This window comes from Propithecus coquereli, unplaced genomic scaffold (genome assembly GCF_000956105.1).
Source record: "Propithecus coquereli isolate 6110/MARCELLA unplaced genomic scaffold, Pcoq_1.0 Scaffold71, whole genome shotgun sequence".
Taxonomy (NCBI): domain Eukaryota; kingdom Metazoa; phylum Chordata; class Mammalia; order Primates; family Indriidae; genus Propithecus; species Propithecus coquereli.
In genome coordinates, this window is record NW_012153174.1 from 410,105 (window position 1) to 437,473 (window position 27,369).

At 41.8% G+C, this 27,369-nt stretch overlaps 2 protein-coding genes across 3 annotated transcripts in view; one reads left to right on the forward strand and one right to left on the reverse strand.

Annotated features, from left to right (window-relative positions):
* The window catches only part of ASPH (aspartate beta-hydroxylase), a 231,714-nt gene extending 212,687 nt beyond the window's left edge, over nt 1-19,027 (forward strand). For both annotated transcript variants that reach the window (XM_012661431.1, XM_012661432.1), the window contains 3 exons: nt 6,206-6,297; nt 6,669-6,802; nt 18,298-19,027. In XM_012661431.1, the coding sequence (XP_012516885.1) occupies nt 6,206-6,297; nt 6,669-6,802; nt 18,298-18,448 (377 nt within the window). In that variant the 3' untranslated portion in view covers nt 18,449-19,027. The remainder of the gene's footprint in view (nt 1-6,205; nt 6,298-6,668; nt 6,803-18,297) is intronic.
* A 1,133-nt stretch (nt 19,028-20,160) lies between these two features.
* CLVS1 (clavesin 1) overlaps nt 20,161-27,369 on the reverse strand; it is a 204,583-nt gene continuing 197,374 nt past the window's right edge. The window contains exon 6 of the mRNA XM_012661437.1: nt 20,161-22,338. Coding sequence (XP_012516891.1) covers nt 22,251-22,338 — 88 coding nt within the window. The 3' untranslated portion in view covers nt 20,161-22,250. The remainder of the gene's footprint in view (nt 22,339-27,369) is intronic.

The following is a 27,369-nucleotide window of genomic DNA, read 5'->3' on the forward strand; positions in this document are numbered from 1 at the left end:
TAGAACATTATGTTAAGTGAAATAAGCCAAACACAGAAAGACAAATCTCACGTGTTCTCACTCATGTGTAGGAGCTAAATATTGAAAACAATTGATCCGATGGAGACAGAGAGGAGAATGATGGTTATCAGAGGCTGAAAAGGGTAGTGGGGAGGAGGAGGGATAAAGTGGGGATGGTTAATGGCTGCAAAAATACAGTTAGATAGTTACATAGAATGAACAATACTTGATAGCACAACAAAGTGACTATAATCAGCAGTAAGTTAGGATATACTTTAAAATAACTAAAAGAGTAGAACTGGAATGTTCCTAACACAAAGAGATGATAAATGCCTGAGGTTATGGGGTGGGGGAGATTTTTTTTAAAGGAACTATACAATCCATATGTAGGTAGCATGCTAATATGTTTTTGGCATGTCACTATAATGAGTCAATTCTATTGACATTTAAGTGTTCACTGATACTTTGGTTCCATTAACATCCTTATGCTTCATGGAAGCTACCAGGCCTCTTGAAGTAATGCTTCCGAATAGCACATATCCTAGAGATCATTTCCAGAAACTGTAGTCCCTCCAAAAAAAGAAAAAGAAAAAACAAAGTTCTTTGATAAAATCAAAATATGCCAAGTATTTTAGGGCATATAAAAGTATTAAGCAAGAAAGAAAATAAATAATAGAGAAATAATTTGGCTGGAGGTAACATTTTGACATTTAAGTTTTTCTATAGGTGGATTATACCTGATTTTCCATTGACTACTCGGAGTAATTTCATATGTTTTTTCTGTCTTAGTATCTTTGTTAAATTGTTCTTCCCACTGAATGGAATTTGCATGTTGTTTTTTTTTTCTTTTTCAAGTATGACAGAGTTCTATCTATTCTGTTGTTTAGAAAGCTCATAAAATTACTTCTCACATATAATATGATTATGTTTTCTAATTACTGCTTTTATATTTTTTCTTCCTCCTTTCATTCTTTTTGTTGCTTATTTTATTGTTCTTTTAAAAATTTTGAGTAGAACTCCTGAGTAAATGTATTTTCCTACTCTTTCTTCTTTATTAATAAAAGTGTTTAAGGCTATGCACTAACCTCTAGATATAGCTTTAGATGCATTTCATAAACTGTACTTTATGGTATTTTCACTTGAGTTATTATCAAGACTGCATTTCTGTCCCGATTCCTATTTTGAATCAAAATAATTTAGATGTGTATGTGTGTCCGTGTGTGTGATAAGCATGTGTTTTCCAATCTGTGCAGTTGCTTCAACTTTTAAAATTAATTTCTAGTTCTATTGTCATAAAAGAATATAACATGCATAGTTTCTCTTTGGGGAAGATTCGTTAAGGTTCTGGGCCTTTTGTTTGTGGTTCCAGGCTTCTAGGGGGGAAATCCAGTAACTAAGCACAATTTTACAATCATAGCTTACATGGAAGCAGGATGGAATCCCAGAAGGTAGATGCCATCTCAGGTGCTGTGGCTCAGAAATAGAGGAGAGAGAATCCAGGAATGGAAGGGACAGGGCGGGGGGAAACCTGGTGGGGTGAGGGGCAGGCAGCAGGCCAGTTTGCTTGGCAGCATTGAGAGCTCAAATCCAGGCAGAGAGGCAGTGAACGTCTGGCTTAATAAAGATATAAAGGTTGTCTAAGTCTAGTGAGGAAAGCGTGCTGCTGGGTAATTGAAGACCTGAAGCTGTGGCTGGAAGTTTTGTTTGTATCCAAATGAGAAGTGAAATCGTGGTAGGTCTCTGCTATGCACACAATCATGTCCCCACAAAAAATCGTATGGTGAAGCCCTAACCCCCAGTGTGACAGTATTTGAGATAGGGCCATTAAGGAGGTAGTTAAGATGAAATGAGGTCATAAGGGTGGGTTCCTAATTCAATAGGACTGATGTCCCTATAAGAGAAAGAGACACTAGGGATGTGCGTGCAAAGAGAAGGACATATGAGGACACAGCAAGAAGGTGGCCTTCTGCAAGACAAGAAGAGAGGCCTTAGAAGATACGAAACCTGCCAACACCTTAATCTTGGACTTACAGCCTTCAGAACTGTGAGAAAATAAATTTCTGTTGTTTAAGCCACCCAGTCTGTGGTGTTTTGTTACAGCAGCCCTAGCAAACTGAAAAAGTCTCCAAGTAGTTTAATAAGTACTCAGCTGTGTTCCTTTTTAAAGGATCAGCTTTTTGGAGTTGAGGGGGAAAAAAAAAGAATCAGCAAATATAAATAATGATTTTTTTGTCTCCACAAATATGTTTTAAAATTGCTGTGTGGACATATTATGGAACATCTGTTTTGTTCACATTTTAATGCTTGTCACCAGCAATGATTCAACTATGCCACACATGTGCGGTCATTTTTTCTTCTAGAGCCCATGCCATGGAAAATGGTGCTAACCAATCCCAGTAGCCTTCCAGAATGAGCTGAAGCTGGACCTCCAAATCCTCCTCAACATAGCCTTGTAGGCAGCCACTATCAATTGATCAGAGTTGTCATGGAAAGTGGAACCTATTGTCACCCCAGCAGTAGAGCCTTGAAACTTAAGAAAGATACAACCCAGGCCCCCAGCTCCATGAATATCCCTCATAAATGTATATTCACATGTAAATGATATATTCAAATGATTCTTTCACATTTTCAGTAGCAGTTAGATCTCTTTCCCAGGCCATTTCCCAAAGAAACAAAGTTTACTACTTCTTCAGAGTTACTTTAAACTTGCTGAGAAATAATAAACAACAACAAAGCCATCGAGTCATAGATGCTGGGCATTCCTCCTCACATTGCGTTAACAGGTTTGCTCCTGCACAGCTGCCTTCTAATCCCTGATGCAACAGAATGAGAAATTATACTTTAAAGCATAGGCTTTGGAAACCAACAGTTCTAGGTTAGAGTCCGGATCCTGCTTGTTAGCTGTGTGATGTGGCATGTTCCTGAAACCCTGAGCCCCAAGTTCCTCATCTGAAAAATGGCCATGGAAATAGTGCCTTAAGTATGGGATTGGTACTAGGATCAATGAGCACTAGACAACAATCTGACACACAATTACCCAATATACATTAATACATTTTTACTACATAAGAAGAGCACATTATGTAATAATGACAGTAACAGAGAGGTGGTCCCAGTCCTGGTTAAGAGTGTGAACTCTGGGTCCAGTCCGGCTGGGTTGGAATTCTCACTATGCCACTTACTATGTGACCCCTCTATGCCTCAGTCGCCCTTCCATAAAATACAGCGCTAATAGTGCCTCCCTTACTGGGTGCTGTGGACATCAGATGCGTTACTGTAAGCCTGCAGAGCAGATCCCGGCCCATGGTGAGCACCATGGAACTGTTGTTGCTTTCCTTGGACCCTCATGATCACGTGCGAGTGGTTTAAAACTACCAGTGGCAATCCGTGAATGTCAGCCATCTATGGCACAGCTTTTCCCCTACAGAAAATCAGACTAGAAAAAAATATGTATGTCTAAAGGGCTAGAAGTGCTCTGTCATCTAGTCCTGAGCAAGTGAAAATCTTAGTGCCACAATCTGTTCAGTTACCCATCCATTACCTATCACTCAGGTAAGGCACACCTTTTCCCCAAGTGGCATATGCTCAGCCCTCACCACTGTGCTTGTGGCAAGTCCTCAAGCCACCAGGCTTCACTTAACTGCTGCCTGAACAGCACAGAACCCAGAATCAGGGGCTCCTGCCCAGCAGACCCTGCGTAGGGGAAGGCATGGAAAGCCAGCGTTTAAAATGCTTTACGATGGCTTATGTGTGTGTTTGTGTGATATTCATCCAAACCGGCATTTATCGTTCGATTCATTTGGAGTACTCCATTAATAATGAAAATTAGTGACTAACATTTTACTCAATTAAGAGGTGAAAAGATTACTTAGAAAAAGCTGTTTTCTCAAATGTCAAGCTACATTTGATTGAGGCAAATACCTTTAAGTTGCATTTTTTGTAACTCATTTTATTCTCAATATATGATTATCTTAGGACATGACTAACATTAATTTAAAAAAAATTAAATTCAGTTTTAGATGGAGCAGTCCCTTGTAGGAATCTTAAATAAGGAAATACAATGTTTTTGCCTTTTAAAAAATCTATTGTTTTATTCCCCCATGAGAACAAATGATGCCGTATCCATTCTGAGCACATCCTTCCTAATAAACAGGGCCTTTATAGAGTGTGAAGAAATTTGCATAGTCCACAAAGCTGAAGACACATCCCAGAATCTATGTTCCTGATACGGTCATCCTCTCAAAAAGCTCCTCCCCCTCTTTATTTAAATCTTACTCTTTATAAATTTATAAAGGATGACCTGGACATTGAAAGAGATATTACATTCCAATTAAAAATAATATTTTGGTAACTCTTTAATATAGTCCTAGAAATGCATTTTAGGTTAGAAATATAAGCTATTTTCCTTCCTGAGGATATTGTTAGTTTCCTGTGGCTGCTATAACAAATTACCACAATTTAGTAGCTGAAACAAGCACATTTATTATCTTAACAGTTCTGGAGGTCAGAAGTCTGCAAGGGGTCTCACTTTTATCTGAAGATAAAAGTATCTTCAGGACTACATTTCTTCTGCGGGCCCAGCTTCCAGAGGCTGCCCACCTTCCTTGGCTCACGGCCCCTTCCATCTCCAAAGCCAGCAATAACCCATCGGGTCTTTCTCATTCTATATCACTTGGACACTAACTCCTCTGCCTCCTCCTCTCACGTTTACATACACTGTGATTACATCGGGCCCACCCAATTAATCCTAGATAATCTCCTTATTTTAAGGTCAGCTGATTAGAAATCTCAATGCCGTCTGCAACCTTAATTCCCCCTTGCATGAAAGGTAACATATTCACAGGTCCTGGGATTCGAGTGTGAACATCTTTGGGAGGGGCCATTATTCTGCCTGCCACAGGGGAAAAAATTAATACAATTGACCCTTAACCATATAGGTTTGAAGTGAATGGGTCCACTTATATGCACATTTCAATAAATATATAGGAAATTTGTTTGGAGATTTGTAACAATTGGAAAAAACTTACAGATGAAACTTGTAGCCTAGAACATCAAAAAATTAAGAAAAAATTAAATATAAATGCATAAAATATATGTAGATACTAGTCTATTTTATTATTTACTACGATAAAATATACACAAATCTATTAGAAAAAGTTAAAATTTATGAAAACTTACACAAACACAGACTATACATGGTGCCATTTGCAGTCGAAAGAAATGTAAACAAGGATAAAGAGGCAGTATTAAATTGTAACTGCATAAAATTAATTGTGGCACATACTATACTTCTGTAATAATTTCATAGCCACCTCCTGTTGCTATTGCAATGAGCTCAAATGTTACGCATATCCACTTAAAACTCCCTGTGACGCTAATCATCTCTACGTGAGCAGTTCATCTCTCCTGTAAATTGCATATTGCAGTAAAAAGTGATCTCTCACAGTTCTTGCATATTTTTCTTTGTGTTTAGTCAAGTACCATAGATTTTTAGTAACACCATGGGACCCATACGAAGTGCCACTAGTGATGATGCTGGAAGTTCTCACAAGAAACAGAGAAAAGTCATGACATTACAGGAAGAGGCTGAATTGCTGAATGTGTACCATAGGTAGAGGTCTGCAGCTGCAGTTGCCCACATTTCAGACAGATGGCCCATCTTGTAAACAGGTGACATGAACTTACGGTATCAATAAATACAGCACAGCACTGTAAATGTGTTTTCTCTTCCTTAAGATTTTCTTGATGACATTTTCATTTTCCTAGCTCACTTTATTATAAAAATACAGTAGATAATACATATAACATACAAAATGTGTGTCAATTGTTTATGTTATCAGTAAGGCTTCCGGTCAACAGTAGGCTATCAGTAGTTAAGTTTTGGGGGAGTCAAAAGTCATACACGAATTTTCAACTGTGCAAGGGTGGGCAACCCTAACCCCCACGTTGTTCAAAGGTCAGCTGTATTTAGCATATGCCTTGTCCCTTAGACATCCTAAGTCAAATAGTGCAGCACTGAGTGGAGAATGGGACCCTTGCCCTGTCAGTCACCATCTATGGGAACAAGACACTTGGTCTTGTGTTCACTCAACCTTCTCATTCCTACCCTGAGGATGACTACGTAGATCGCATATGGTCCAAAGGGGGCCAGTTAAAGCTTTACTGCAATTTGTTTCTAACAATTATTTTATCATTATTATTCTAGGAAGAAAAAATGAAAATGCCTGTAAGGGAGCTCCTAAAACCTGTACTCTACTGGAAAAGTTCCCCGAGACTACAGGATGCAGAAGAGGACAGGTACTAAGAGTCCCAGTGCTGGGGAGAACACGATGAGTTGTTAGGAATAAGGACATGCTGACCTTTTCAAAGAAATGCTTATTTCATTTGGCAGGATGAATGCCTCTTTTTCACTCCCTTTTTAATAAACCATAATTTTATGTAGTTGACGTCAGCATTGAGAGTGGAAAATGTTCAGTGTTTATCACTTTGTGGAAAACGTTGAGTGTTTATTTTTAATTCCTTCACAAAGAAATAAAATGTGAATATCAATTTGGAGTCTTACAAAGGCTGTAATCCAAATGGACAGTAATGTTGTACTGTCACTTTAATTTAGCAATTCCTCCACATGTTGATAAATGGCTGAACAGAGTGTTGTGTTTTCTACGCAGATCAAATATTCCATCATGCACCCTGGAACTCATGTGTGGCCTCACACGGGGCCCACAAACTGCAGGCTCCGAATGCACCTGGGCTTGGTGATTCCCAAGGAAGGCTGCAAGATCCGATGTGCCAACGAGACCAAGTATGTTTCCTCCGTCCTCTCTTGTCCGTCACCTCTGAGGATGGGTGTTCATTACAACGAAGCTACGTTCAGTTGGATTAGTTTTCTTCCTCTGCAGCTGAAGTGGACTGGAGCAGGGTGATATTAATCCACACTCCTTAGTCTATATCCCTTCTTTGTGCTTAGTCTGGAGATACTGTCCAGTCCTGGGGCCGCCCTCCTCTCCCCAGAGCCCTTATCCAGTTGAGGAGCCTTCTTGCTTCTCTTTGTAGGTAGACAGATTTGCATTCAGAGTCAGCCAACATGTATTGAGCCCTACACATTAGGCATCATGCTTGTTGCTTTACAATTTGCATTATTTATAAATAGAAGAAGTCCCTCTTCCTGAAAAAACACCCCATGATACTGACGTTTTGCTGTAGAAGAGACAGCATGGTGCAACAGAAGCCGGCTGCCTTTTTCAGATCCCAGCTCTGCCACCTAATCCTGTGTAACCTTAGCCGGTTACTTAATCCCTTTGAGCCTCAGCCTCCTTGCTTAGGAAACTGGCAGTGCTAATACCTACTTTGCAGGGTTGTTGTATGGATTAAGTGGAATAATGCCTCCAGGCCACTTAGGCCATGTTCTTAGCATCAGCAGGAACGTGGTGAATGAGATCTCCCTCTCCTGCCCCTGCCTTTTCCTTTCCTACTTACCACAGGCTTATTCGTGACCTTATGGACAAGCTACACTTGCTCTGGCTTCTGTACCTATAACACTAATACTCCCTTCCCCTGGAATGCCTGTCTTTTCACCTATCCAAGATAAACCTATTACTCAGATCCAACTTAGTTTCATAAAAATGGAACTTGTCTTCTGACTTCTTAGAATGTGTATATCGTATATCCTCAATAATCCTGTTCCTATCTTCTGTTGCCTTTTATTCACTAATGTATGTTAGCCTCAGCTCCACAATGAGCTGTATGTAAGCTCCTAGAGATCGGAAACCAAACTGTTACCTTCTTACGCATTTCTCACTGTCCTTAGCAGAGTCTGAGGGGAGGCGGAGTGTTCAGGGGTCTATAGAATAGTTCATTTGGGTCTTGGCAGATACCTGCCCTCCTCAAAGCGCAGCAGCACGTGGTGCTGTGGGAGATTCAGAGATGGATCAGATGTGGCCTTCCTCTGCCAGGCATGACTAGGCAGGAAGATAACACAAGATGCCACGTGAGTCATCAGAGAGGCACAGGTGAAAATGCTACACAGATGGGTTGGTGAGGAGGGACCTTGCTTGCAGCTGAGGTTTGGGAATCCTGACAGTGGCAGTTTTTAAAGACAAGAGGATTGGGACGTTGAAAGCTGGAGAAGCACATTCTGGAACAGCATCTCTTAAAGGCACAGAGGCCAAAAATTACAGGCCGCATATGAGGAATATGGAATGATTCAGCAACAACAGCGTAGGGTGCATAAAGGATAAGGTGGGAAAGTGAAAGAGTATTTTGGAAGCTAAATCACAGAAGGCTTTGAATACCAAACTAGTGGGATCAGACCTTTGTTAGGAAGTTATTGTGGAAGCCCTGGTGAATGCCATGGGGGAAATGGGCTGACAGCAGCCCACCAGAAAGATAAGAAGAGCTGGAATTGGGGTGCTGGAAAGAAATGAAGAGTAAAGAGCAGGTGCAAGAGGAGCTGTGAAGATGACCCAGGTGAACCTTGAGTGTGTGGTACAAGTGTGTGGGACAGGAGTCCAAGGTGACGCTGCAGTGTCAGTCTTTGGTCATTAGGAGGATGGCGATGCTTTAGCAAATGTTGGCAATCGGGGAGGCATGAGGCACATTCAAGGAAAGGAAAGTGAATTCAGTGCTTGTAAATATTTATTTAATTGCTTTTGGACACAGTCATAGAAATATCCAGAAGGTGGCTAGAAATAGAGGGCGGGTACGGGGTCAGGGGAGAAGTGAAGTCTAGAGATGAAGATTTGAGAGTCAGGCTTAGCAAAAGGCTCTAGAGGAAGCTTGGGAGACAAGTGAGAAATGAAGAGATTGCTTGGAAACATCCACATTTAGAAGGCGAAGGAGAAAGGGGAACCAAGAAGGAGAGGGAGCAGGGAAGGGCGGAGTTGGGCAGACCAGGAGGAGGAGTCAGGGATGGCTGGACAGGTGGAACTTTCTCCTGAGATGGAATGAATGTCGTCGAACCTTTGGGGATTGAGTTTGGGTCTGCAGAGTCTCTCTACCAAAGGGAAGAGGGGCAGGGACGTGGTGCAGGGCCCAGGGAGTTCAGAGAGGACATGGGAGGATGCTGGAGGACACAGAGAGGGACAAGGCCAACTCTTCGGGGATGAAATGGGAGCATGGGGCAGGGAAGATGCAGGAGAGCACCAGGCCTCCTTCCTGAGTGCTGCTCAGGGTTTTAGGAGTGACTTGAGCATCCTCTCGCTCACTCACCCTCTCCCCCTTCTCCTGCCTTCCTTTCTCGTTCTTATATCTTCTATTCTGCTTGTAGATACTTGGAGCGAAATCACTAGATAAAAATCCACTTGGGCACAGGCGGGAGAGGGAAAGGTATGGAACTAATCCTAGTCTTCGGTGACCTGAGTCAGAAAGAGAAAGTCCACGTTGGAAGAATGGGTGTGGCAGTCAGGAAGGGGAGCACATGGATGGTGCCGGGGGCTTAAGAAGAAGTCAGGGGGTGGGGGGTGCTCAAAATGCGTGCTGGGCATGGTGGCACGCACCTGTAGTCCCAGCCCCTCTGGAGGCTGAGGCGGGAAGATCACCTGAGCCCAGAAGTTCGAGGCTGTAGTGTGCCACGATGGTGCCTGTGAATAGCCACTGCACTCCAGCCTGGGTGACAAACATAGCAAGAGCCCATCTCTGAAAAAGCAAACAAAACAAGATGCGGGAGTAATGCTGGGGGACCTGCCTCAGGGGCACATCCGTAGGTGCATTTTTCACCCCAGACTCCCAGCACATGCCTTGTGACCGTGCCTGACAAAGAAACAACTGCCAGCCCCTCCCCTGAAGTTTAAAAGAGGATTGGGCTAACCGCCTTCACCTACCCGGGGCAGGGGAGGGCTAGAAGCCCCAGTGTGCAGCTCGCTCTGAGGGGGATCTTGAATAAGAACATTAACTTGGCAGCCCCTGGGTTTCCGCTGAGCTAAAATACAATGTACTTCGTGTAACAGTAAGGAGCCGCTGATAACACTAATTTGCAGATGGTGTATTTTGCAAATTCACAGTGATTATTAAAAAGTGCTTGCCACCCACCTGCCTGTGACTGGGCCAGGAGACTGAAATGCTTCCCGTGCTCTCCTCCCTGAGGAGCCAGGGAGTTCCAGGGCCCTTTGTCGTCGTGAATGCCACCAGCAGTCCTGCTCTGCGTCCCTGTGACTGTTCTCGCTTTATGTCACGATACATTCTCATCCTTAGTAATTCTTGACTCAAGGGTGGTCAGTCGGGCTTAGTACTTCATTGCAAAAACAGAGATATGGGTCAGTGAAAGTAAAGTGCTGTGTGTTGCTTATAGTGAAAATAGCTGGGTGTCTGAATAGGAGACGGCTTACAAACTGAGCACAGAGAGAGTGTGATGGAGATCTGGAAGTTCCCTGCTGGGGCTGTGGAGGCGCTATTAGCATGGGGAGGGAAACACACACCAGGAAATCAGGTTTCCTTGTGCTCAGCAACAGGAAGCAATTTTTCAGAGTGTCTCAACTTCCAAAAGAGTAGGTCACCTGTAGCATTCATGCATTGTAGTTCTCAGGTATTAATAATCAGATTGCTGTTTCCCCAGAGCTGTGAGATGCCTGCCAGTGTGTGTGCTGGTTAAATATTCCGTCACTGCAGAGCATGACACAGTGCCCTGGCGGTGATGAGCTGCCAGGTATGCAGCCTGTGTCACTGTAGATAAATGATCATCTCAAATTAATAAATGCCTTCCAGTCACAAAACTCATATATGCCCCTTGCACGTAACTTGTATAAAACAGAGAAGCACAATTAAAAAGTATTATTTTTGATCCCAATACCCAGAGATATTGCCCGGATGCTTCCCAATGCCTTTATATGTATATTCATGATGATGATGATGATGGTGACGATAGTAATAATATATATTGTTCCAAAAATACAGTTGTGCCAAACACAGTTCTAAGCACTCTGTGTACATTAACTCATTGATCCTCACGACAATCCTATGTAATGAGGATTGTTAAGATCCCTATTTCTCATCCCTGAGGAGACTGAGGCATGAAGATGATAAGCAACGTGCCCAGGGCGGGTATTTGCATTAGTGTCCTGGGGCTGCCACAACAAATCGCCACAAACTGAGTGACTTAAAACAACAGAGAGCTATTCTCTCATGGTTCGGGTGGCCAAAGCCTAAAATCGAGGTGTTGGCAGGTTGGTTCGTTCTGGAGGCTGTGAGGGAAAATCTGTGCCTCTGTCCCAGCTGCTGGCGATCCTCGGTGTTCCTCGGTTCGTAGACACTTCCCTCCAACCTCTGCCTCTGTGCTCACATCACTTCTCCCTGTGTTGTCTTCTCTTTTATAAGGACACTTATCATTGGATTTGGGGCTTACCCTCATCCAGCATGATCTCATCTCAAGATCCTTAACTTAATTACGTCTGCAGAGATCCTTTCTCCAAGTCAGGTTCCATTCACAGGTTCCTAGTGGGGATATCTTTTTTTGTGGTGGGGCTGGTGTTCAGCCTACTACAATATTAGAACCAGGGTTCGGTCCTAGGCATTCTGGCTTGAAAGCCTGTGCTCCTAGCCTTGCTTGGGCTGTTTGGATTTTGTTGTTGTTTACAAAGTTAGGATCGTGCTATACTTACAAGGCAATCACTTCGAACGCTGATTTACATTTCCAGACAACTTGGTAGCAAGTAGAGAAAGCAGCTGAGGAGTCTCCACTTCTGGGCCTTTTGTTTGTATCCCCCCAGGCAGGCCGTGCTTTGTGGTTTGTAAGATGAGCTCGTTAGCAATGTTGATCCAGAGCTGAAGAAACTTGTGTCAGTGCATAAACACGCCCCTGCCAAGTGGGAATGAATTGTTATCATCACGGAGTGGCTGAGTCGTGTGAGCTTTGGATGAGTCCAGAGAGAAAATCATTCTTCCGAGTCTTCAAGAGGGCCTTCCGAAATATGCTGGTACCGTGCTAAGAGAATGAGCGGTGACCTTGAAGCTCTCCTGCAGACTCAGCGTGATTGCCTGCAAGTCCCCAGCCTGAAATGTTGAACAAGACTGATAGGTCGTCAGGAAAAGTACACACTGGCATTAGTGTCCCTTAGCAGCAGACTGAAGAAATGAATTGGCAATCAGTCATTTAATCCCTCTCTGTATTGCTGTAGCAATGATGGCCTTTCTCCACATACCTCAACTATTTTATAACTCATATTTTCATTAATCTCTCAAGGTTCCAGTCAGGAAGACTGTGTGAAAGTCATGCGAAAATATTAATAGTGAGAGACAGAGTTGATTTTTTAATCTACCATGAGTTCTTCATAGACAATGTTTGTTTTGTTTTGTTTCCTAAGGTGTCCAAGAAGATAAAGTAAGTCTTAAAATTGTTGAATCACATTATGGAAGCTGTGAATTACTGATTCATTTAGAACCAAATGTTTCACCCCTTCTTCTATTTTTTCTTTTTTCTGTTCTTTTTTTTCTGACTACTTTCCCTGAAACTGTAGATCTTCTGTTCCACAAAATTAACCCACCTTCCATCTGCATTGTGATGTGACCTTATCCACAGGTCACCACTGAAGCCTGCTCATCTGGGACTAGAGAACGAAAAGGGCATTTTTTAACTAGACGGGATGTTTCCTGAAGGTGTGTTTGTTATTGAACAGTAACATTTTGTCCTCTTTTTTCGTTTTAGCAACTTCCTGAATCAAACGCATCAGTAAAGTGTCTTGACCCCTGTCCTGTCTGACACGGGTGTGTTTATAGCTCTTCCTACACACAGATGCATAGGATGTGCACACACACATTTCTACACCTTCACAGGGAATGGCAGCTCCCACACTGAAAATAGATGTGTTCCAAGCATTTGAATTGATTGGTGGGGAGTTGGGATACATTTTTATATGGCAATAGTCAATGATGTAGAGACTCCTAGGGCAGCCTGCAGAAGCTTTTTAACTAATGATCTCCATTAACAGGGCTCTAGAGCCAGTGACCATTTATTATATAATAATATTTCTATGGAAAAAATGCATCCTGAGTTTTTAGCATTATGTGTCTTCATAAAAGCAGAATAACTGCGCTGAAGTCACATGACCTGGGTTCAAATCCTGGCTTTCCCTCTTACTAAGTACTTTAGACCTACTAAGTAACTTTAGACAGTTTGCATAACCTCACTAAACCTCTGTTTCCTCATCTGTAAAATGGGAAGAATAAAAGTATGTCTTTGTTTGGTTTTGAGTATTAAAGTAATCCATAAGAAGTCACTCAGAGCTGTATTTACAAAGTGCTGTATGGGAAATGTACTCAGTATATTTGAGCTTTTATTATCCCCTTGTCTGATTGCTACAGAAATGGGACTTCTGTCCTTAACGTTCTAGGGAGTGAGACCAAGCACTCTTTCAGCATTGGAGGTAGTTCTTGCAACCTGGAGGGTGGGGGCTTTAAGGACTTAGGAAAGAGAGTGAATAGGAACTCGAAGCTGTGTGGGGCCAGAGCTGGTGAAGGATGGCACAGAGGGGACTGTGAGTTATAGGCCTGGACTGGGAAGGTCCCTGGTAGGGCAGCAGGACAAGATTGCAGCAGATAGCTGCCCCCACTCACATCTCTCCTTTTCCTCCCCAGGCCCCCACCCTGCAGCTAGAGATACTGGTGGGGAGGGGGTGGCGTCCCATCTCTGTAGCCCTATGAGTGTTCCTCTCCCTCTTTCCTTTCTTTTTCTTCCTTCTTCAGCATCCTCATCTGTGTTCCAGATCCCTCTACTGCTGGTGACCCAGGGCCAAGAGGAGAAAGTCAGAAGCTGTCTGTGTGCACTGGGAGCGGGGAGAGAGGATAATGCATTTCCTTTGCAGCATGCGCCATGCCAGGGTGTCCAATGGAGTCAGAACTGGGGAATTTCAATAGACCAGAATGAATAGAGCTGTGTTAAGTATCCGTATTCCTGAGCTCTCTAACCCTTTCTTGCATTCCACCCAGCCTGCCTCAGTGCCTTGCAGGCCTCCTCAGCATAGCGTCTGCAGGCGCTAAGAATGTCCCTAGGACCATGATCTTGAGACAAAGTGTTGGGCTGTGATGAAACCTGCCTAGTGGCTTTCTGCTTCTACCACAGAATCCCAGTATCACTGCAGCCCTCTGAACTTGTTTCCATGTGACTCTTTTGCGTGAAAATGACAACCATGTCCTTTGCCTACCTCAGAATGTTTTAGCAAAGATGGCTAAGATAATATCTATAAAATTTTTAGGTGGAAGACTCTATAAGCACCTAGTATCATTACTTAGCCTTATTAATATTGATGATAATTCTGTGGCAAAATTGTAGTTATTAATTGTATGCAGCCGCCATTATATCATTATCGTTAATTATAATTATAAGAATTTGAGAAATTGACAGATTACTTAATATTGCTTTATCTTGTGACCCGATACTCTTGTATCTTTTGGCAAACCAAGGAGAGGTTTTCTTCTCTTAGTGGTAAGAAATTCCAACAGGAAGCCCAAGTGCCTGTTGGGGATGGACAGCAGCCCCCATACCCCCATCCTTCTCCTCTGGGTCCTGGGAGAAGGTCTGCGGCAGCACCTCCGGGTGGACCCCTTTCAAAGGCCACGCTGAAGAGGTTTTCTCCAGAGGACTGTTTCCGTGTCATAATTTGAGTGTAACTTAGTCATATTTGGTGGAGCTTTGCTCACAAAGCAAGTGGCCTGAAAAGGATTTCTTTGCATTCTAATGAGAGTCTTTGGTTTTCATTCAGAAGAGATCTAAAGACCTGACATCTTTATGCTCTGTCTCTCTTTGTAGTATAACACTCATCCTTTCTCAGGCAGGAGAGAGATCTCCGGTTAAACCCCGAGTCAGTTCAGTCTGGCCATGGCGTGGATGAGGTTTTATTGTTCTTCCCTTTTCCCCTTTGAGATTAAGGGTGAATGCACTTTTAGTCATTCTGTCTCTGACAACTAATCGAAAGGCACCATTTTTTTAAGTATTCAGAAAGAATCTACATTAATTAATTGAGTACTTTGCTATTTTCTGAGAAAAGGTATGAAAGAAAATGGAAGGGCAAATAAGAAGTCTAACAGGCTACACTTACCCATAGAGTTCTATGATCCTAAAAAAATAAACAATAAAAAAGGAAGCCACTTAGCAATCCTTTGGAATACCTCCCAGATTTCTTGTTTAAGAAACGGGTTAATTAATGGTTTGCACTAATTCATATTTGACTTAATATGTCTGAACAGCCACAAGGCTGTGGTTCTTAAATTCTACTGTTATATGCACTTGTGCTCCGTGAGTGACTAGTATGTTCCAATGCTAATAAGTTTTCCCAGTTCACAGGGAATTTAAATTAATGAATGAACGTTTGAGGCTTTTCTCCCATAACATGTTCCTAAATATTTGGCTTTGTTATACCTGTCAGAATCTAGTGAAAAATGTCATTTTGTGTAGCCTAGAATTTTCTGTTTAGTTATTTTAATTATTTCCAGTATTTTAAGTAGCTTCTAGATTTCCAGACACCCAAAAAACTTTGAGAATCACTTGTCATTACTGTACAAAGTGTATTTCACAGGTTCTGTCGAGGTTTTTGACATCTCATCCCTCCCTGGAAGTTTTCAGGTTTCTCAAATGAAGGCAGATTTCATAAGGAATGATGCCAAGGTGATTTTTGGTGACATACCACTTCCCAAAATTTCACCTGTCTTTATATTTTTCCTGTTTTTCCTATATTTTCCTTCATTCTCTATTTTATAGTCGCTATCATTAATTGAATATCCACTATGTGCCAACCATACGCTAATCCTCACATCAGCTATACTGATGAAGATACAAAGTATGCTAAGTAACTCACCCCATAAGTATTAAACACCAGGGACAAGAGGCCTCCTTTCAAAGACCATGACTTTTCCATTGAGCCAGACTGCTTCTCTCCCTCTGTCTCCTCTACCACATGCTCTCCCCTGCCTCGCCCTTTTTTCCTGTTATTTGATTGTGGTAAGATACATATAACATAAAATTTCCCATCTCACGTATTTTGAGTGTACCGTTCAGTGGCATTAAATACATTCATATTGTACAACCATCACCATCATCCATCTTCAGAACTTTCATCTGGTAAAATTGAAACTCTGTACCCATTAAATAGTAACTCCCCATTCCTCTCCTCCCCCTCAGCACCTGGCAACCACCCTTCTACTTTCTGTCTCTGTGAATCTGACTACTCCAGGGAGCTCATGTGAGGGAAATCATATAGTATTTGTCTTTTTGTCTGGCTTTTTTCACTTGGGATAATGTCCTCAGGGTTCATCCAGGTTGTAGCATGTGTCAGAATTTCCTTCCTTTTTAAGGCTGAATAATATTCCGTGGTGTGTATATGCCACGTTTTGTTCATTCACGCATCTGTTGAGGTACACTGGGTTGCTTCCCCTTTGGGCTGCCGCGAATAGTGCTGCTGTGCACATGGTGTCCTGCTCTTCCTTTTAAATGTGCTCCCCCCTCCCCCTGTGTTGTAGGCTTGCCCCTGTTGACTGACATCGCTTAATCCCACTGACAACACTGAGACCTAGAAAATGACAGCCTAACCGTACAGGCTGTGAATCACTTCATTCCTTTTTCTTGTCAGGGTTTTATTTTTTACTTTTCTTGGCTTTGCCTTTCTTTTCAAGTTGGGTTTTGCATGGTAATGAATGCGTATTCTGTCTGTTGCTTGTGAGTCCATGTATTTCAGTCCTTTGCTCTCCTCGTGCGGAATTCCAGTGGAACTCTTTAAACCTTCCGAGGAATTGTATCAAAGAGCCCAGCAATACCTGTTTGTCGAATGCAAGACATTAGGCTAGGTGTCTGAGAACACACAAGGTGGGGGCCAGGGGGTAGCAGGAGTGGATGTTTGGTTTCCACCTTTAGTGAACATTTAACTTGCAAATATTCATTACCTTATCGGTTAGTTTAAATAACTTGGAAATTTTATTGTAAGATTTATTCAATATGTCAGTATTTCCCATTGGGACGATTTTATACACACACACCCTCCCCACATTTGGCAATGACTAGAGACACGAGACACTTTGGTTGTCACAGGTGATGTGGAGGGTACTACTGCTGTCTGGTGGGTGGAGCCCAGGGAAGCCACTAGACATCTTACAGTGCACAGAGCAGCCCCACAACGGAGAATGATCCGGCCCAGATGTCAGTAGTGCCGAGGTTGAGAAGCCCTGCTATGCGTAATATTACTCAATTTATATTGATTAAGCATCTAGTGCAGAACAAAAAAAGACACCAGTAATTTTCCCAAGGAAAACATCTTTATGATAATATGGTAACTTGAAATCAAGCTGGCATTTCCCTTGCTATAATTGTAATTATTTGCTAATCCAGGATATAAAATTTCAAATGATTAAGTGGAATTTTAGTATCTGAAGAAAATGTCCTAGTAAAAATTTTATTTTAAAAACAACATTTAATATATTGGCAATTAATATCTTTTAAAAAGAAGAAATCATTGGCATGGCTCAGAAACCTCCTTTGGATTTGAAAAGCATCTTGTAACTGCCTCCTGCGTATTTCTCTCTTGATTGTTTTGTTTAGCCTAATACTATACTTAGATCTTAGTCTCTACACAGATCTCTTATGAGGGGGTGCTGGAGGCTCTAAAGAGTGTTTTGCAGCGTTGATTTAAAATGTGCCGTGGATAACCCACTTGCATAGCATATGACACTAAAAATATAAACAAAATTCATTCCCAATCTGCCCATTTTCCTCAGCCAATATACTAGTTAGGAAACACCTAATTTAGTTATTTGCTTTCTGGTCACTGGGTTTAAGTAAAGACTCCTTTATTCCATAAATTAGGACTTGAACAAATGGAATGATCTGAAAAGACAATGTTTGGAGATGTGCAGACCCCAGGCCAGGGTTCCTGAGAGATGCCTGGGACTCAGTCACCACCCATAGGTCTAAAGCAGTCTACAAGGGGCTGGGGAGGGCAGCCGTGGAGTCACTGACCAGGAAGTCGTCCTGTGTGTGAGCCCCCAGGGCGTGCGTTTGAATGTTTGCCTGATCCAAGCCTCTCTTAGGGTTGGATGGAGAATAATTGCAGGGCGTGTAATAAGATCAGCACACCCTCATCACCACTCCCCTGCCCTCTGTGCATCTTCAGTGCTAAGCAATGAAAATTGATGTTCATAATAAGAATCCTGAAATTCTTTCTTAATCGTCAAGGGAAAAATAAATTTGGGCTTGGTGTTCTGGTTATCTGGTTAATATCTCAAAGGTTATCATAAAAGGTATTTCCTGCACGTGGACTGGAGTTGATCCTCAGGCACCTGAATCACCCAAAGCTGTACTCAGGACTCCATGTCTTTCTGTTGCAGGACCTGGGAGGAAGGCAAGGTGCTCATCTTTGACGACTCCTTTGAGCACGAGGTGTGGCAGGACGCTTCATCTTTCCGGCTTATATTCATCGTGGATGTGTGGCACCCAGAGCTGACATCCCAGCAGAGACGCAGTCTTCCTGCAATTTAGCAGGAAACTCATGCAAACTTGGAACACTGGAGAGAGGCTGCGTTTCTGGCTCCATCTCCTTGGGCGTGAGGATAGAAGTTCAAACACCAAGGCTCTTAATTTCTTTGACTTGCAGCCTGAAAAATTCTAAGCCTCCTCCTAGGGTTAGAAGACACTAAAGGAAATATTTGCATTACCGCAATTCATTTAGAAAACACCCTGCTGTGTTTCATCCCATGACAGCACTGGTCTTATGCCCGTATTTAAGGTGAACATTTGATTGCTTCCACCTTGCCAGCCAAAGATATTTTTTTGACATAGAATAGGTCTAAATCAGTGTACAGTGAGAATATATGTGGAAACTGTGAATGGATTGCTTTAGTTTGTAATTTTTGTAACTGTCTAGGCAGTTATATTTTTCTAGGGTAGCTAGACTAGTCTGTCATCTGTACCACTACTTTTTTGTTGATTTTAATGACAAGCTGTGTAAATGCTTTACCTCTTGCTGTTTAATGGTAATATTCCTGGTGAACTCAGACTTCCCTCTTTTAATTCTTTTCAGTAAAAGACACTCATGAAAAAAGCAATTTTATTTTCCTAATGCAAAAAAGGAAGACATCATCACACCAATGTCTATGAACTGTACAGATCCCTACCCTTGAGTCTGTTTGCTTTTTTGTCTTCACTGAGATCAAGATGCTTAATTTCTCCTCTCACTATGCTAATAGTGGAAATATTGTCAAAATCTTATTTCTCTCTAAAAGGAAATTTTTACACTAGAAAAAGGCATAGAATAATTTTATATTAAGTTATAAAAATAACACACATAAATGCTTTTAATGCAAAGTCTTAGGGCTTGGGGAGAAAAAAATCAAATTTATGGAAGTAAAAATTTTCAGGATTAGGTGGACTGGTAGCCGCTAGGGTGTCTGACTCCTGGCCGCTTTGCCATCTATGAGATAGGGCCTAGGAATCCAAAGTGTCCTTCCCTGTGATGGATCCATGTGAGTGACAGGAAGACAGCCCTTTGGTCCTTGAGATGATTCTCATCACAATATTATAGAAATATTAAGGATTACAGAATGGAAGGTCACCAAGAATGCTAGGATCTTTGTAGGGATGTCGAGATTGCTTTCCTGTTTGAGTTTGGAATACTCTTCATCTCTCTGGCTTAAGAAACTTCTGCCATTTAAACATCACTTTGAAATAACAATTATTATCCATATTTAGTGTTACCCATGACATAGAAATAACAGTTGAAAAATGGTCTTGCCTACTCATTCCAAAGGTGATCGAGTCATTAATTTAGTAAGTATCAATGCATTAGATATTGCATTTTTTAAACCAAAGCTAAGTAAAAATGTTAGTTGCGAGAATGTCATGATATTCACGCACTGAATTCTAAGCCAATATGAACAAAAATGCTGCAGAAATGGCACATAGGTCACCACATTTCATTCATAGGTAGAGAAAACTTGTGCTTTCTTTTCAATCTGAGAACAAAGGAGGAGGTTCTCTTTACCTCATTTAAAAAACCGTTCTTCAAAATTGAAATTGGCCCTTGTTGCTTGACCTTAAGGACATTAGCTTTCCATAGAAGAATTTGCAAAATATTTGTCCTGTTCCTTCCGTTTTGCTGTGTGCTCAAAAATCCCACTAAATCCAATGAAGAGGCATAGGAGGAAAAATCTCAAAGTTAATTACCACAGTTCAGAAGAGAAGGCAAACTCTTGAAAAAGTTATTATGTCCTTCAGTATTTATTGAACAGAGAAAATGACTGACAGAGGGCAATACAATTCAATGCTCATGTAGGAACATTTGTGTCACTTACTGAATTTGGTTCTTATATGTATATTGCATATACATAAAGAAATTCATACTATAAGTTGTCATTGTTGAACCATCATCTTACATTCATGTAATGAAATTATGGAATACAGTAAAAACTAGCTCTTAGTAAATATAATATGGTATTTAAAATCGGGCCACTACAGTAGGATTCTAAATATTGCCAATTGGAAAGCTAGAAGTTATTATTACTGTTGCAAAGTGTTGGCAATAATTGACTCCAATAGCATTTGTAAATACTTGGATCCCACAACTATTTTATAAACCCAAGCAATAAAATGGATTTTCTAGTTCTCTTTAATTTTTCATTTCTCTTACCTATGTCTTAGTCCATAAGAAAAGTGTTTCAGTCACTGCATTGGCAGAATTATTTCAGTGTTATTATTTTGTGATTTGAAATGCCTACACAAAATGAATTGGTTTTATTTATACTGAGATGCAATTCTTTTAGAAATATTTTTAATTCTGTTTCAACTTTATTTCTCCAAGGGTATAATATAAAAATTACTTCTATTATTATTCTCTACCAGTAGGAAAAAAAATTAAAACATTAGATCCATTGAGAAAGAGATATAATAAATGGTTAAGACTAGTAATAATATGTATTGGGGGTGATTACGGCCAGATGAATCACCTCTTTCCTTTGAATAATTCAGCTAACAAATTAACCCTCCCAAATACTTGAAATGTAAAGTCATATTTTACTGGCCATTATCAACTAAAATATTTTTTATTTGACATTGAGCACCAACTGGTCATACTTATAAATGGCCATGTCATGCACATGGCTGGGTAAATAAGAGACATCTAAAAATATGCACTGGTCTTGGGAAACGTGGTCCAATAATGGTATCATATCCTTTGATATCTGTTTATTTTATATCTGATTTCCTAGTTGGGGACTCCATTTCTAAGGAGAATAGATAAAGAAATAAAATTATCTTTGGCATTTCATCCTGCATTTCTAGTCTTCTCTTATTGCAGTACTTGCATATCTAGTCATCCTTTTGGGTCTTCCCCCATGATTGAGTGTTTACTGTCTCACCAACAGCAATGCTCTTTCTCTATACCTGTAATAGTTTCAAGGGGGGTGGGGTGGACAGGGAGTGTTAAGAGGTTCGATGGCACTTTCCTTTGCTGTAGTGACCCAAGTGAGGCAACTTAAATGGAGTCATTATTCACTGACATGTGTTTTCAGTGAGATGTCTCTGCTCTGCAGACACACACTGTACTAATGGGTTCTCAGGCTGCCTGTGGGAACTCGTGTTGCTAAGATGGCCTAATCATATTTCAAATTGCATGTGTCTTCTTTTAAGGTCATGATAGTCAGCTGATGGCCTCGCACAAGATGTGATGTCAAAATCATTTTTTGCAGGATATCAAAATAAGAAAATTCTGCAAATAGCCAGGCCTATGAGAACATGCTCTTAGGCTGAACAATTTGATGCTGGTGATGAGGTCAAAGAAAATAATTCAATAAGAATGGATATTACTGGAGATACTATTGTCTCAGGGCTTTGCACTACATTAAACTTGACAATTGTGTCTGCACAGTTTAACTCTGATGTGTTTACTTGGAAATGTATTTAATCTTAATTTTCAAAAACTGAAGAGGGTCCTTGTGTGTGACCTCAGAAAAATCCTTGTCCTAATGCAGTGGGTGCATCAAATTTAGTTTTTCATTTTTTTCAGTTCATTTAATACCATAAATATGGAGGGAGGGAGAATCTTTTTTACATAAATGCCTTGCATCATCCTCCAGTCCCCTCACTGAAAAACAAAGTATCTCTCAAGTCTTTGTCCCACTCTGGCTGCTCAGACCGATGGCTGATGACAGTCATTGCTGGGATCAGGTGTGGAGGATCTCGTGTCAAGTGGAACACACGTGTCTGTGTGGGTCAGTTGCACATGTGCTTCCTGGGTGGCTGATACCACTGAAGGCCGGTGTGCAGGAGCGTTGGGGTGACTCAGGGTTCAGTCCAGAGCCAGCAGTGGCTGAGTGTTGTCGTTCTCTCCCTTCTCCTCATGTTTCAGGGTCCCAGCTTCTACCACAGACTGAGATCTAACAAGAGGGGAGGGAGAAAGACACAATCACAAACAATTCGTGGTGACAACAATTTTGGAAGCTTTGGGGACATTTGGATTTTATAGTCCCCTTTTTAATAAAGATACTCAAAATAACTACATAGTTTTCCCCTTTTGCATCTATTTTTCTGACTTGTGTTTTCTATACCGCATTGTTATGGAGAGAGGCATTTTGGAGTCTTGGAATCTTCTTTGCAATAGGTAACCTCTTCTGTCAATAGAAGGGACACACATATTCTAGTCGCACTCTGCCCCAGTGTCTAAACATCCCAGTGGATCTTGAAATGTATAAAGTCAAATAAATTTTGCCGAATTTTTAATGTTTCAGTGTACTTTTTAAACACTTTGTTTCTCAAAGTCATTGGAAACTATCATGCATGATGTTGAGACCATGAGCTTTGGGATCAGATGGTAAAGTTGGGCTCTGCCCCTTCCTGGTTGGGAAGCTTGAAGGAGTTCTTGAAACTCTCTGGACCTTTATTCTCTCACCTGTGTGACAGAATAGTACCTACTTCCTACAGTTGTTAAAGACTAAAACTAATAATATATATAAAGCATTCGCATGGAATTATAGTTAAAACATATGGAGGGTTCTTATCACCATTATTGCAAGAGCAGTAGGGATCTTTAGTTTCGTATGTATCCTTTTATATTGGAATAATAACAATTTTTTTCCCTACGTTTATAATATGGATTAAAACCGAAATTGTTTTCTATCTTATAGAGAAAAGGTATAAGAGCTATACATTCAGAAGGTGTTTAATAAATGTTCACATACTAAAAACAAGTTATTCAAAACATTAAGAAAATCATTAGATTGTTCAAGTAAGCAAACTTCACATATATGTGCAGTAAAATTGTTAACTCAGTAGACCCGGGTTGTCCAAACCCTGCACATTCAAAAAGTCTTCAAGATTGGCCTTTGGGCTGGACACAGTGGCTCATACCTGTAATCCTAGCATTCTGGGAGGCCAACGCAGGAGGACTGCTTGAGCTCAGGAGTTCAAGACCAACCTGAGCGACAGTGAGATCCAGTCTCTACTAAAAATAGAAAAATTAGCTGGGTGTCATGGCATATGCCTGTAGTCCCAACTACTCAAGAGGCTGAGGCAAGAGGATCACTTGAGCCCAGGAATTTGAGGTTGCAGTGAGCTATGACGACACCATTGCACTCTACCCAGGGCAACAGAGCGAGACTCTGTCTCCAAAAAAAGGACTGGCCTTTGGCTCCTCTGCGCCCTTAGAATATCCTGCCTGATAAGAATGTCTTTGTGTGTCTGAGACTTTGAGTCATGCCAGACAGTTTATGCTAACAGTGTGATTTATGGTGAATGCCAGTTTTTGTATGCTTTAGGTCACCCCATATCAGTTTGACCTCGTTGGGCCAGTAGGGCAGGGGGAGGCTGAAGATTGAGTAGCTAAAGTCAGTCACAAATGCACTGCATGCCTATGTGGCTGACTCCACAATAAAAACCCTGGACACCAAGGCATAGGTGAGCTTCCTTGTTTGATGACACTTTGTACATGTCACTTGGTACATGTCATTGCTGAGAGAATTAAATTATGTCCATGTGACTACTGGAAGGACAACTGGAAGCTTGCAGCTGGTCTTTTCTGGACTTCAACCCATGCGCCTTTTTCCTTTGCTAATTGTAATTTGTATCTTTCTCCATAATAAAACATAACTGTGAGTATAACAGCTTTTCTGTGTCCTGTGAGTTCTAGTAAATTATCAAATGTGAGGGTGGTCTTGAGGACCCCAACATGATATATAATAACACTGATATTTGTTATGTATGCACCCGGTATTGCTCCAAGAAGTTCTTTACATATATTAACTTACTCCATTTTCACAAGCCGAAGGGATAATGCTGTTATTGTCTCCATTTTATAGGTGGGAAAAACTAAGGGACCAAAAAGTCAAATAGGATAAAAAAGATGACACAAAGAGTGGAGAAGATGACAGATTTATTATTAGCACACAGCTCCTGGGTGTACCTAAGGCCACAGAGGTGTTTAGCTAAAACATTTAGCATTTCTTCCACATCACCATAAAAATAATTTTTTGCCTGAGATTATTTCCTTTCAGGACATGTACGTACTGTAGAAAGCATAAAATTAAGAAATCGAGAAGCAAATCAGGGGTATCCCAAGATGGCAGACGAGAAAAGCCGCCAGCCAGAGTGTCTCTGCAAAACAGACAGATTTTAGAAGAAAATGGAAAAAAATAAACTAGCAGAAAAACATAGATCACATGAGGGTCAGAAGGAAGGATGCCTGAAACTACAGGAGACTCCACGGAAAGATGTCGAGGAGGAGAACTAGAAGGAGAAAGGCATCAGCAGGGTCTAATTCCAAGAGGCTTGGAGACCAGCGACAAGGGTAGGTGGAGCAGATAACTGTCCCCTCCCTTACATCTCAGACTGCAGGTAGGCTCCTGAATGGTTGGAGAGATCTCCCAACACCAGCCCAGAGACGGCTGCTGCCAGTGAGCAGTGAGCCTCTTGCAGACAGGGCACCAGACTCCCAGCTTCCTCAGGGCACCTCCCCAGGTGCAGACTTGAGCCCATCAGCAGGTGCTATATTGCTCCATTCTCTCCTTCCCCTTGTCTACCCGTGGGTGCCCAGAGAGACAATTTAGCCATCACACAGAGGCATCTTGAAGGAACAGGACCTTTCCTTTTGGGGCCCTACAGCAGACTGAGGGGTACTCAGACTGTGAGCTCCCTACCCACCAGCCTTCCCAGATGCTGCTTGCCTGGTGACTCCAGGAGAGTGGGGCAAATCCTGAGGGGGAGTGACATTGATCCAGCTGGGGCACCCTGTGGGTGACTCGAGACCAGCACTCTTCCCCCTGGCAGGATCAGGGATTTATCTCCAGGGCCCAGGGGACAGCCCTGCAGACCAGACCCCACACACCCAGGTCTCGATCACATTGCCCTGGGGCACAGAAGGGATATTTGTGAATGAGCCTACTGAGGTGTATGCGTCTTCAGGGGCAGATCAGCGTGATTGAGGGGCACCCTCCTCCCAAAAGAGGGCCATTCACCCAGATCAGGCTGCGATCCTGGGCAGGGAACTTCCTGGTCCACATCACAGCCAGGGGAGATCCATTGGCCTGAGGTCCTGCCTACTGGCAGAGGCTTGGGAGAAACCAAGAGATAGAGGAGGGTGGAAAAGAGTGAGGCCTGCTCCACAGTGCAGGTCTCAGACAGCCCCACCCCCCACATGCAGACTTTTCAGCTGAGTTGGGCCATTTCAGCATTGCACAGAAGCAGAGAACAGAGCTTTGCCCCCTGCTAACAGCATTTGTGGAGCTTGAGGGCAGGCTTACCCAACCCAGCTCTACCCAGACTCACTCCCGGACCTGCCCCCATTAGGGTGGAAAATAAGGACACACCTGGAAATCCAAGGGCCCCACCGACCACCCGAGGCACAAAAGGGCCTCTCCAGAGGAACAAGAGCTGGTTACAGTACCCAAAAACAGCACTGCAGCTTGCTCCTCCAAGCAAGTGCCACCTACTGACAGGGAGGTCATTCTGCACACCCTTTTACTGCATCTACTGACTCATCATAAAGGGTGTGGTCGAATATCACCCACAAACACCACCTACTGGCTCAGAGACTAAAAAGGGCATGTCATTATCCAAACGAAATCTAAAGGCAAGAAGGAACAACTGATCCAGATGAGAAGGAACCAGCAAAAGAAATCTGGAAGTATGAAGACTCAAACGGAAAGCACACCCCCAAAGAGGAACACCAGCTCTCTAGCAATGGACATTAACTAAACTCAGAACACTAAAATGACAGAAGAAGAATTTCAAACATGGATTGTAAAAAAACTCAATGATACGCAAGAAAAATATGGATAACCAACACAAAGAAACTACAAGCAAAATTCCAGGACTTGGAAGAAAAATTCACTAAAGAAATCAAAATATTAAAGAAAAATCAAACTGAACACCTGGAAATGAAGAATTTATTCAAGGAACTACAAAACACAGTGGAAAGCCCCAAGAACAGGTAGATCAAACAAAAGAAAGAATCTCAGAGATTGAAGATAACACCTTCCAATTAGAAAAGTCAGTCACAGAGATAGAGCAGAGAAATAAGAGAAAAGAGCAAAGCCTAAAAAAAATTGTGAGATTATGTGAAGAGGCCTAATGTGAGAGTTATGGGCAATCCTGAGGGTGAAGAAGAAAACATGCAAGGATTGGATAAGCTATTTGAAGATATAATAGAGAAAATTTCCCAGGCCTTGCTAAAAATCTAGACATCCAGGTACAAGAAGCTCAAAGGACCCCTGGGAGTTTCAATGCAAACAGGAAGACACCATGACATGCAGTCATCAGACTGACCAAAATATCCACTAAAGAGGCCCTTCTATGAGCTGTAAGGTGAAAGAAACAAGTAACACACAAAGGAAAGCCCTCCGGATAAGGCCAGACTTCTCAACAGAAACCTTACAAGCAAGAAGAGACTGGGGCCCCCATCTCACTCTTCTGAAACAGAATAATGCCCAGTCTAGAATCTTGTACCTTACAAAACTAAATTTTGTATATGAAGGGGAAATAAAGACATTCTCAAATAAGCAAAGACTGAGGGAATTCACCAAGACAAGACCAGCCCTCCAAGAAGTACTTAAAACAGAGTTACACACAGATTAGCACAAGAAACACTCAAGAATGTAAAACCACTCAAAAGCTAAAGATCCAAGGCCAGATACCACAATGGCTCAAGAGAGAAAACAAAACTACAAATGTCAACCCAATAGGATGAACACAGATTTTCCCTATCTATCAGTTCTCTCAATAAATGTGAATGGCTTGAACTCCCCACTCAAGAGACATACGCTGGCCGATTAGATAAGTAAATACAAGCCAAGTATCTGCTGTCTTCAGGAAACACATCTAACCTGCAAGGATGCATTTAGACTCAAGGTAAAGGGGTGGAAATCAATACTTCAAGCAAACAGAAGCCAAAAGAAGGCTGGTGTGGTAGTTTTGAT